Source organism: Chionomys nivalis, chromosome 7 (assembly GCF_950005125.1).
Source record: "Chionomys nivalis chromosome 7, mChiNiv1.1, whole genome shotgun sequence".
Classification (NCBI taxonomy): Eukaryota; Metazoa; Chordata; class Mammalia; order Rodentia; family Cricetidae; genus Chionomys; species Chionomys nivalis.
This window is the reverse complement of record NC_080092.1, coordinates 78,177,107-78,189,503: the sequence shown is the minus strand read 5'-3', so window position 1 is coordinate 78,189,503 and position 12,397 is coordinate 78,177,107. Positions and strand designations below refer to the sequence as shown.

The 12,397-nt window shown below is 45.7% G+C and overlaps 1 protein-coding gene across 9 annotated transcripts in view; it reads right to left on the bottom strand.

Moving 5' to 3' along the window:
• Window positions 1–1,326, bottom strand: part of Cdk12 (cyclin dependent kinase 12) — a 78,985-nt gene extending 77,659 nt beyond the window's left edge. For all 9 annotated transcript variants that reach the window (XM_057776753.1, XM_057776752.1, XM_057776756.1 and 6 more), the window contains exon 1: window positions 245–1,326. In XM_057776753.1, the coding sequence (XP_057632736.1) occupies window positions 245–1,287 (1,043 nt within the window). In that variant the 5' untranslated portion in view covers window positions 1,288–1,326. The remainder of the gene's footprint in view (window positions 1–244) is intronic.
• Between the last annotated feature and the right edge of the window lie 11,071 nt (window positions 1,327–12,397).

The window sequence follows — 12,397 nt, the reverse complement described above, 5'->3', positions numbered from 1 at the left end:
ATGCATGATTTCTTACAACTGAACATTCCCATTACTGCAAGTACCTACCTACCTTGCTTGAGCAGCTGGAGGCATGTGAAATCTTTACTTCTCAATTCTGGGTTAAGGGAAAAGCCAGACTTACCTAAATGACTAGCCACCCTAGCCAAAGACGAACACTGCAAGCTTTAACAAAACGTTGTAAGGACGAATTGCCAACCGCTCCCAACCCACCCGACCTTAGGAAAGACAGGTAACAGCTCACCTGGGGATAGGACTCCGACTCAGAGACCTCTTGCTCAAGAAAGGGCTGCTAGATCGCCTTCGACCGTAGGGACTGGGTGATCTCCCGCTGTAAGAGCCGCTCCTTTCGTAGCTGGATGACCGTCTTCGGCTATAGGGACTCACAGACCTCTGTCGTCTACTATAGGGGCTGGGTGAGCGAGCGCTGGACTGGTAAGCAGAAGGCTCTTTGTAAGGTGGGCTGACTGACTGCCTTCTTGAGGTACTCCCAGGACTCTTCTTGTAAGAGTCATAATTGCTAGAAGTGTGAGACCTTGGGGGGCTAAGGTCGTAGTCTTGGCCATAAGACGCTCCTGAAGGGCTGTCATCTTGCTTGGAACTGTCAGACCATTTCCTATGCGGACTCCTGGATCTCCGTTTGGGGCTATCCACCGTTTTGTAACTTTTGGGTGTTTCCCTTTTCCGATGACTTTTACTCCGGTCCTTGTGCCCAGACTTCAACTCACGTTCTTTCCGGGTCTTCTCCTTGTGGAGTTTGGATGACCTGGATTCCTTGCTGCTGCTTTTGGATACTTGTGCCTTCCCATAGTCATCACTCCCCTCCGCTGAACGCTTTGAACTTCCTGATATCCGGTCCTTCGTGGACCCAGATTTGGAGACTTCCTGGTTTTTTTCTTTCTCGGTCTGCTTAGTTCTTAGCAAGTCTCGAGACCGCCGGTGCTGGTGGTGACGATGTCTGTGCAGGCGGTCACTCCGATCCGTTCCACGACGCTCATCATTCTCCCTCCTGTCTAATTTGAAGGACATGTCATCCGAGAAGGTGTCTGAATCCGAGCTGATGTCATCATACTCCACCAAAGGTTTGATTACTGTACCCAAAGATGCTGCTTCGGGGGTCACTAACCCCGTATCTTTGGAGTGCTTGGACTTATGCCGCTTGTGCTTCGACACCAAGCGGTGACGCTCCCTGCTGTTGGAGCTGCCACCTCCCGATGACGGCTGCGAAGTTCCAGAAGCTCCTCCGCTCCCGTCCTTCTTACCCCCATGTCTCTCGGAATTGGGCATTCCCTTTCCCCGAGCCTGAAGAAGGGGAAAAAGTTCCCCAGCACTCCAAAAAGCCCCACCCTCCCCCCCGACCCCGACTCCACGCCCACCAAGGAACCCCTAAAAGGGGGTGGGGAGGGAAGGGACCGCAGGCCAGGCTCCTCCTCCCTCTCGCCTCCTCAGCGCCCTCCTACATGAGGTGGGGGGGGGGAGGGAAGGAGTGAGGGAAGAAATGAGAGTTCCTCGGCGGTGGAAGGAGCGAGACACCCGCAGCAACTCGAGTCTGCTCGCCGCCGCCGCCCACCCGCGCCGAGCCGATCTTCAGGCCCGCGAGCCCGGGACCGCAAGGAAGCAGGAAGCCGAGTGCCCGAGCCTGAGGGGCCGACTCCGGCTCTGGCGCCCCGGGAGGACTGCGCGGGCCCTTCCTCTACCCGGTAGCCCGACTCGGCGCCCGGGCTCGGCAGCCTGCGTGGCCTGACCTCCCGCTTTGTCCCTCGTTCCCGAGGGAGCCCCCTTCTCTAGCCTCCGCCTCACCCCGACACCTCACATACACATCCCGCTCCCTCACCCAGACTCAGTCACACACTAGATTAAACCGAAACGGCACTTGGCGGAGGGGGAGGGGCGAGCGCCCGAAGTCTCGCGAGAGGCGACTAGGCTCCCGCGATACTTCGTGCTTCCTTTTCACCGCGATCCATTACTTCGCCAGACAACGCGAGAGCAGGGCCCAAGCCCCATATGCGTCCCGTTAGACTCTCGCGATACGTTTCCAACTCCCCCTTTTGAGAGAGGCTTTATGAAAGCGGAAGTTGCGGCGCTCACCTTTAAAACTTAAACCTAACTGATAATTCGTGGGGGAATTACTGCCAGGTTCGGGTGGAGACGCGTTTTAGCACGCTTCTAAGAAGTCTTTCGGTTTTGGGAATCTGTTTTAAACAAGGGACAGATGAACGTTGGGGCTCTTACAACGGAAGTCTGAACGTTTAAACAAAGCTTGTTACTAAGTGCCAGGCAGTCTGTATTTATCTTCTGTGTCCTCAGGATTAACCACTGGGGCGGGTGGTGGTGGCACACCCCTTTAATTCCTGCACTCGGGAGCAGAGGCAGGCACAGCAAGGAATTTAACACTGTCTTCACTGCGATTTTACAGGCGAGGAATCCCAGATTCATAGAAGTTAGTTTAGGGGTAGAAAAGTTAGTGCAGAGCGCCAAAGCGATGTCACCCTGTAGCCCAGGCTGGCCTCAGAATTGCGGGATTCAGCCCCAGCTTCCCTATTGCTGGGATGACAAGCGAAAACGTTTTTCCTGGATCTTTGTTTTTACAACTTACTCCTGTATTTTAATACTTTAAATTTTCTACATTCTTTTAGTTTTTATTTTTCAGATGGGGTCTCCCTGTGTAACCCTGACTGGAACTCACAAAAACTGAAATGCCTCTGCCTGAGCCTGAGTGCTGGGGATTGAAGGTCTGTGCCACCACTCCCCCCTTTCACAGCCTTTTAAATAAATTTAAATGTCCACTGAACAACGACTGAAGTAGATGCAAATGATATATGGAGTTAATAATGGTTGGAAAAGGGATTCCATTTCTGAATGGCTTACTTAAATCCAGATTCTGAAGACCTTTTAAGAAAGGTATTAAAAACCAGGCACATGCTTTTAAATCCCAGCACTCCGGAAGCAGAGGCAGAGGGATCTCTGAGTTCTAGGCCAACCTGGTCTACAAGAGCTAGTTCCAGGACAGGCACCGAAGCTATAGAGAAACCCTGTCTCGAAAAAACAAATAAATAATAAAATAAAAAGAATGGTATTAAAAGTCAGTTTGAGCCTGGTGGTAATGATGCACGCCTTTAATCCCAGCACTCGGGAAGCAGAGGCAGTTGGATCACTGTGAGTTGAACACCAGCCTGTTATTCAAATCAAGTCCAGGACAGTCAAGGCTCAATTTCACCAAAAAATCCTGTCTTGGACAAACAAAAGTCAGTTTGAACCTGACCTGCTAAAGCATACCTTTAAATTCAGCACTCCGGAGGCTGAGGAAGAACAGCCAGTGTTGCATAGTGAGACCCTAACTAAAAGAAGAAAAAAATGACTGGATGCATTGTACAAGTTTTATACAAGGATAGATTATCCTAAAAAGTTGAAGGGCCGCTGGATGAAAACTCTGGGATATACTACACCTAAGATAGATGTTTTGTTGAGCTGGAGAGATTGCTCAGTAGTTAAGACCACTGGCTCCTCAGTCAGAGGACCCAGGTTCAGTTTCCAGCATCCACATGGCAATTCCGGGGCTTCTGACACCCTCCCATAGACACACATGCAAGCAAAACACTTATGTAAATAAAATAAATTGGGGAAAAAAAAAGGTTGATGTTTTGCCATCACAAACGTCAAATTTCTAAAAAAAAGAGAAGAAAATGAGACTCAGAATAGCTAGATCTAAGCACATTTGCACTCGGTACAGGAAATACCAGCTGTGGTTCCCTAAGGAGTATTTCTATTGCATTACACTTTTTCTGGTGGATTAAAATCTTTTTTTTTTTCAGGTAGGCCAGGCTGGCCTCTAACTTACTGAGATCCACGTGCCTCTGTCTCCCTAATGCTGGGATTAAAGATGTGCACCACCACCACTCAGCAATAAAATTCTATCCTAGGAAATTTTGTGTCTAAAATTTCTTTTTTCCTTTTCTTTCCTCATCCCTTCACCTCTCCTGCTGTTGTGGAGAAGTTCTCCAGGCTAGCATGACACTCATATTCACCTGCTCAGGTGTCAAAACACTGAAATTATAGGCAAGTATTGCCATGTGGGCCTCTCAGATTTTTTTAAATACAAAATTAGTAAACTCCTGGTCTACAAAGCAAGTTCCAGGACAGTCAGAGCTGTTACACAGAGAAAAAAAAGTGAAAAAGGAAATTGTGAATTCCATGAATTCTCACAATAACAATGAGAAAAATAATGATTGCGGGGGAGGGGGACTGGAGAGACAGCTCAGCAGTTAAGAGCACTGACTGCTCTTCCAAAGGTCCTGAGTTCAATTCCCAGCAACCACAATGGTGGCTCACAAGCCCTCTTCTGGCCTATAGGCAGGATACTGTATAAATAAATAAATAAATAAATAAATAAATAAATATGATTGCGGTCAGGCAGTGGTGGAGCACACCTTTAATCCCAGCACTCAGGAGGCAGAGGCAGGCAGATCTTTGTGAGTTCGAGGCCAGCCTGGTCTACAAGAGCTAGTTCCGGGACGGGCACCAAAGCTACAGAGAAACCCTGTCTCAAAAACCAAAAAAATAAAAAAAAAAACCAAATAATAATAATAATAATAATAATGATTGCGGGGCTGGAGAGATGCTCACAGGTTAAGAGCACTGATTGTTCTTCCAGGGGCCCTGAGTTCAGTTCCCAGCAACCACATGGTGGTTCACAACCATCTGTAATGAAATCTGGTGCCCTCTTCTGGCCTGCAGGCACACATGCAGACAGAACACTATAAACATAATAAATAAATAAATCTAAAAAAAAAAGAACTCTTAAAAAAAAAGATTGCTCTCAAAAATAAAAGGAAATGAGTTCGAGACCAGCCTGGTCTACAGAGCTAGTTCCAGGACAGGCTCCAAAACCACAGAGAAACCCTGTCTCGAAAAACCAAAAAAAAATAAAAAATAAAAGGAAAAAACGGGAAAAAGAGGATTGTATCACTTTGCAGAAAAACCTTGACCTCCACGACTCAAGAGTGCTTCAGCACTGTGTCTGCACACCCACCAGAGAGGTAGGGTGCTGGAACTCTGCAGTGGCAGATCCTGGTCAGGAAAGACAGGGCTCAGAGGGCAAGAGCGGCTGTTCCTCCAGAGCACCCACAGGGCAGCTCACATCTGTCTGTAACAATTCCACCTCCAGGGAATCAGACACCTTACACAGACATGTACCTAGGCGAAACACCAATGCCCATAAAAAGAAACCATAAACATTTTTTAAAATAAACTTAATTAAGCCGGGCGGTGGTGGCGCATGCCTTTAATCCCAGATTGGGGGGAGGGGGAGATGTGGAGCTCTTGGCCTAGAACTTATAGAAGTTTGTTTGTCTTCCTCTGACTCCCACAAGCTAGAATCAAAGGTTTGTGCCACCACTACCAGCTCATTTTATTTTTAGACAAAGTCCCATCTTACTCAAGCTGGCCTCAAACTTAAGAGATTTATAAGCTTTGTAAACTTTACATTTTCCTAGCTACACTGAGTATAGACATTTGTGTTTATGTGAATAGACAGTTTCTATGTGAAAGTGTTAGGTCTCAAACCCCAGGACAAATGGCCACCTGCCATGCCTATTTAACATATCAAAGGGGACTCAGTCCAGGCTCCACAGAACATCTCACACCACCCCCACCTCAACCTCTCCAGCTCACTGTCTTCTCCCCAGCTGCTACTCCCTACAGAACTCAACCATTTTGGTTATGTAGTTCTTTTTTTCTCTTGGCCACGAGCTGTTGGTTCCCACTCTCCTGGCCTCTTGGCTTCTCGTTCCCCTCTCTCCTCACATGGCTGGGTTCAGTCGCCTGGCTGGTCACGTTCAGTCTGGACGCTCTCAGATGTCTCTACCTCTCTGCCTGTGCTCTCCCTTATAATAAGAACCTCGAGTGGGAGAGAGAGAGCCCTGGCTACTAATCCAGAGGTCCTGAGTTCAATTCCCAGCAACCACGTGGTGACTCACAACCATCTGTAATGAGATCTGGCGCCCTCTTCTGGCTTACAGGCATACATGCATACAGAACACTGTATGCATAATAAATAAAATTTAAAAAAAAATCGGGAGGCAGAGACAGGCGGATCTCTGTGAGTTCGAGACCAGCCTGGTCTAAAAGAGCTAGTTCCAGGACAGGCTCCAAAACCACAGAGAAACCCTGTCTCAAAAAACCAAAAAAAAATTTTAAAAAATTTAAAAAAAAGAACCTCAACCGGTTAGAAGCAGTTGTGTCCTCCTAAAGATTTCAGCTCCAGATAATTGAAGAAAAAAAAAAAACACCAGAAATAAGATGATATGATCGATCCTAAAGGATTGCGGGGTTTTTTTTGTTTGTTTTTTGGTTTCGGTTTTTCAAGACAGGTTTTTTGTTTGTTTGTTTGTTTGTTTGTTTTGTTTTTTTTGTTTTTTTTGGTTTTTCAAGACAGGGTTTCTCTGTGGTTTTGGAGCCTGTCCTGGAACTAGCTCTGTAGACCAGGCTGGTCTCGAACTCACAGAGATCCACCTGCCTCTGCCTCCCAAGTGCTGGGATTAAAGGCGTGCGCCACCATTGCCCGGCTTCAAGACAGGGTTTTGCTGTAGTTTTAGAACCTGTCCTCGAGACCAGCCTGGTCTACAAGAGCTAGTTCCTGGACAGGCCCCAAAGTCACAGAGAAACTCTGTCTTGGGGAAAAGAAAAAAGAAAAAAGTTAACAACAAAAAACTCATTGGGGCCGGGCGGTGGTGGCGCACGCCTTTAATCCCAGCACTCGGGAGGCAGAGGCAGGCGGATCTCTGTGAGTTCGAGGCCAGCCTGGTCTACAAGAGCTAGTTCCAGGACAGGCACCAAAGCTACAGAGAAACCCTGTCTCGAAAAAAACCAAAAAAAAAAAAAAAAAAAAAAACTCATTGGGCAAAGACCTTTAAAGGTACTGTCACCTCCTCTGATAAGGCTGGCTAATAGTCTTCTCTGGTGTCTGCCCAGCAACACTGGGTTGTGCTGGCACGGGGGATAGCAGTCAGAGAGACCTCGTGCAGCACCTCCTAGCGAGGACTGGCACTGTCCATCAGCACACAGTTCTGATGGCCAAGTCCTAATAAAAGGTTTGAAATAACGCTAGAGAATGGTTCAATCAGCAAAGTGTTTACTGCACAATCGTGAGTGCTTTGTTTTGTTTACTGCGCAATACTTTGTATCCGTCTGGAGTTTGCTAGCCATCTAGTCTAGACAGAGAAGCAAGCAGACAGACCCTGTCAGCACACACACACACACACAGATTTTGAAAAAAAAATTTTTTTTCAGTTCTGGGGTTTGAATCTGGGTCTTGAACATGCTAAGCAAGAACTCTACCAAGCCGGGCAATAGTGGCACAGGCCCTTAATCCCAGCACTAGGGAGGCAGAGGCAGGATGATCTCTGTGAGTTCAAGGCCAGCCTGGTCTACAAGAGCTAGTCCCAGGATAGCTAGGGCTATACACAGAAAAACCTTGTCAAAAAAAAAAAAAAAAAAAAAAAAAACCAAAAACAAAAAAAACCCAAAAAACAACAAAAAAAGAAAGAAAGGCTGGAGATGGCTCAGATGTTAAGAGCACTGGCTGTTCTTCCAGAGGTCCTGAGTTCAATTCCCAGCAACCACATGGTGGCTCACAACCATCTGTAATGAGATCTGGCACCCTCTTCTGGCGTGCAGGCATACATGGCAGTAAAGAACACTTTAAAAAAGAAAAAAAAGAACTCTACCAAAACAAAGAAACTCTGTCTCAAAAACAAAAACAAAAAAACAAAAACAGAAAAAAACAAAAGAACAAAAAAACAAAAAACCTGACTAACAGAAGACCTCAAGGAAGCTTTAGATTATAGCATTTTTTTTTTTTTTTAATCTAGAACGACACAGGGATCTGAAAAAGACCTAGATGGTAATATAACTCAATAGTAGTGTCTAAAGCACTTAAAATCCTGGGTACAGAGTGGGTATGATGACATATGTCTTTTATCCCAGCTTCGAGGAGTAGAGGCAGGAAGATCTCTGTGAGTTAAACGATCACCTGGGTTATATGGTGAGTTCCAGGACAGCCTGAACTACACAGAGAACCCCTGTGGACGGTGGTGGTGGTGGGGATCCTACCCTTCAGAGACACTCCTTAAACCCCAAGGTAAACAACTTAAAATCGCTTCAGGAAGTCCCTAAAACTGACCAAATTCACCAGGTCCCTTCTTCCCCAGAGCAAAGGAGCCAAGCTACAAAGGATATTCCCAGAAAATCTAAGCCACAAAGATTCTTTTTTTTGTTTTGTTTTTGTTTTTGTTTTTCGAGACAGGGTTTCTCTGTGGCTTTGGAGCCTGTCCTGGAACTAGCTCTTGTAGACCAGGCTGGTCTCCAACTCACAGAGATCTGCCTGCCTCTGCCTCCCAAGTGCTGGGATTAAAGGCGTGTGCCACCACCGCCCGGCCGCCACAAAGATTCTTTTTTTTTTTTTTTTTTTTTTGGTTTTTCGAGACAGGGTTTCTCTGTGGTTTTGGAGCCTGTCCTGGAACTAGCTCTTGTAGACCAGGCTGGTCTCGAACTCACAGAGATCCGCCTGCCTCTGCCTCCCGAGTGCTGGGATTAAAGGCATGCGCCACCACCGCCCGGCTCACAAAGATTCTTAAACAAGTCCTGCTGCCTGGAAGAAGCAGAAGCCAGCTTAACTGCCTTGAAGAAGTTTAGACCAACTACGTCACTTGGAAAAGAGATTGTCCAACCTGTGGCGATGACCACCAGCTGTACAGTGTGCTCCAGGTTCCCAGCTTTTGTGAGATGTCACCGTGCTGGGGTGGGCTTTGAATCATTTCTGTTCTGGAAGTAACCCCTCAGTCATATTCCTGCAGTAACTCTAGTAAATCTTTTTGGTTTACCTAGTTGGAATTTGGCCCTATCTTGTAGTGAGCTACCTGTCTAGGCGTGAGTAGATGTGTGTGTGTGTGCGCGCGTGTGCATTGCCTAGGAAAGGTGCTATCACACAAAAGCATCCCCATATACATCACAAATACACAAATACACTAAGAACGTTTACAGAAGCTGGGCGGTGATGGCACACACCTTTAATCCCAGCTCTCGGCAGAGACATGTGGATCTCTGTGAGTTCAAGGCCAGCCTGGTCTACAAGAGCTAGTTCCAGGACAGGAACCAAAAGCTACGGAGAAACCCTGTCTTGAAAAAACAAACCAAAAAGAAAAAAACAAAAGAAAGAGGGGCTGGAGTGATGGCTCAGAGGTTAAGAGCATTGCCTGCTCTTCCAAAGGTCCTGAGTTCAATACCCAGCAACCACATGGTGGCTCACAACCATCTGTAATGGGTCTGGTGCCCTCTTCTGGCCTGCAGACATACACACAGAATATTGTATACATAATAAATAAATAAATAAATGAATGAATGAAAGAAAGAAAGAAAGAAAAAGAAAAGAAAAAAATCTTTGTACATTTGCGGATATGTATAAAGATTTCTTCTTATTAGATGTATTCTGCTATGGTGCCTACTCATATAAAGCACCTTACCTGTTAGGACATATTTTTTTTTTAATATTCATTTATTATGTATACAATATTCTGTCTGTGTGTATGCCTGCAGGCCAGAAGAGGGCACCAGACCTCCTTACAGATGGTTGTGAGCCACCATGTGGTTGCTGGGAATTGAACTCAGGACCTTTGGAAGAGCAGGCAATGCTCTTAACCTCTGAGCCATCTCTCCAGCCCCTGTTAGGACATTTGAACACCGAAATGGTAGGCATGTGCTACCAATCACTGCTGGTTGGTTTTGGTTGTTGTTTGTTTTTGAAGGACTTTCTCAAATGTAGCCCAGGCTGACCTGGAACTCACAGTCCTTTTACAGAGTGTTAAGATTGCATGTGTTTGGGGCTAGAAAGATGGCTCAGCAACTAAGAGAACTTGTTTCTCATCCAGAAAACTGTTATTCAATACCCAGCCACATGATGGCTCACAACCACCTGTAACTCCAGTTTCAGAGGATCCGATGTCCTATTCTGCCCTCCATTGACACAGGTATACATTCAGGCAAACATTCATACACATAAAATAAAAATAATAAAATCTCAAAGAAAAAAGTGTGTTTGGTAATAAACTTAGGTTTTGATTAAAATTTAGCAAACTAGGGGAAAAAAATCCAAACTATAAGGAGCAGTTATTCTCGAACTTGTCATTTTTGTTTATGAGGATTTATCAACACAAGTGTGGGTTACCTCAAATAATGCATGCTTGAGAGACTTTAAAACCAAGTTCTCAGGTCAAAGGAGATGTATTGCCCAGAGGGGCAGAGAGTAGGGACAAGGGACAAAGACAGGAGACAGAGGAAGAGGGAGAAGGGGAAAGGGATATTTGTCCCAGGGGACAAAGGACTGCCTCTTCATAGAAAGGAGACAAACATGGTCCATGGTCAAGTAGCAGTTTATGAAGGTAAAAGAGGAAGCCTGTCTCAAAACCAAGAATATTCAAAATAACAAAACCTCACAAGTAATGGTATCATCTTCTAAATAATTTTAAATAATACTTTAATAGTTTCTATGTTTGATATATGTAAGTCCTTGTTGATTATAATTAGTGCCTGACCTCTGTACAAAGGGGGAAATTAAGCTTAACATTCTTAGATCAGCCGGGCGGTGGTGGCGCACGCCTTTAATCCCAGCACTCGGGAGGCAGAGGCAGGAGGATCTCTGTGAGTTCGAGACCAGCCTGGTCTACAAGAGCTAGTTCCAGGACAGGCTCCAAAACCACAGAGAAACCCTGTCTCGAAAAAAACAACAACAAAAAAAAACAAAAAACAAAAAAAAACATTCTTAGATCAATATGACTGTTCATTTTTGTACAATGTCAAGTTCAGCGTGACAAACTAGGCTACTGTTTTTCAAAGTCATCTCTTTGTGTGGTGTGTGAAATCATTCTAAAAAACTTTTCAGATTTATTTTATTTTAAATATTTATTTATTTATTATTTATACAGTATTCTGATTGTATGCCTGAAGGCCAGAAGAGGGCACCAGACCTCATTACAGATGGTTGTGAGCCACCATGTGGTTGCTGGGAATTGAACTCAGGACCTTTGGAAGGGCAGTCAGTGCTCTTAACCGCTGAGCCATCTCTCCAGCCCTTATTTTATTTTATATGCACGAATCTTTTGCCTGCATGAATGTAGGTGCAACAGATGCATCCTGATACCTAGCCCGGGAGTTCAGAAGGCTGGATCACTGAAACTGAAGTTGTCGATGGTTGTGAACCAACACGTATGTAGGTGCTGGGAATCGATCTCTTGTCCTTTCTGGAAGAGCAGCCAGTATTCTTTACCACTGAGCCACCTCTCCAGCTCACTGAAATAATTCTTTAAGCATCTAATGTTTATCAGGCACCATGGCAGGCACAGCAATGCAAAGTTGTATAAGAGACAGTACTAGTCTTATGGCTTCAGTCTAGCAGGGCAGACAGTGTAAACAGTAAAACAAAACAAACAACACACACACACAAACCTATGTGATTCAGCACCAGAATGCTTTTCGTCTTCCTTTAAAGACATTTTAAAAAATTTATTTATTTTCTACGTGTGGGAGTCTGCTTTCTCATATGCCTGCGCATCACAGGTGCCTACGGTGGTCAGAAGAGGGTTTTGGATTCCCTGGACCTGGAGTTACAGTTGCAAGTTGCCTTGTGGGTGTGAGAAGTTGAGCTTAGGTCCTCTTCAAGAACAAGTGCTCTTAAGCAGGGGGCCATCTCTCCAGCAATCTCCCCCCCTTTTATGATAAAGTCTCACAAATTCCAGACTGGTTTTAAATTTTTTTTTTTTTTTTTTTTGGTTTTTCGAGACAGGGTTTCTCTGTGGTTTTGGAGCCTGTCCTGGAACTAGCTCTTGTAGACCAGGCTGGTCTCGAACTCATAGAGATCCGCCTGCCTCTGCCTCCCGAGTGCTGGGATTAAAGGCGTGCGCCATCACTGCCCATCCAAAGAACTAAAGCTTTTAATTTAATTGTATATCTGTCAAAATGAAAACAGAACGTTTCCGGCCGGGCGGTGGTGGCGCACGCCTTTAATCCCAGCACTCGGGAGGCAGAGGCAGGCGGATCTCTGTGAGTTCGAGACCAGCCTGGTCTACAAGAGCTAGTTCCAGGACAGACTCCAAAACCACAGAGAAACCCTGTCTTGAAAAAGCAAAAAAAAAAAAAAAAAAAACAGAATGTTTCCAAGAGACGCCAACTCTAAGAGCTCGCACCTGAAAACGCAAAGGTGTGCAAACTGAGCCAATCGGGAACGGGCCTGTTCGAAATCCCGCGGTAAGGAAGGCCGAATCATCCAATTTTCGCGAGATTTCGGGGCTTTTTTTCCGTCTTCCTCTGTCTCACAGGAACACGATTAATCTCGCGATCTTTGGGAAGT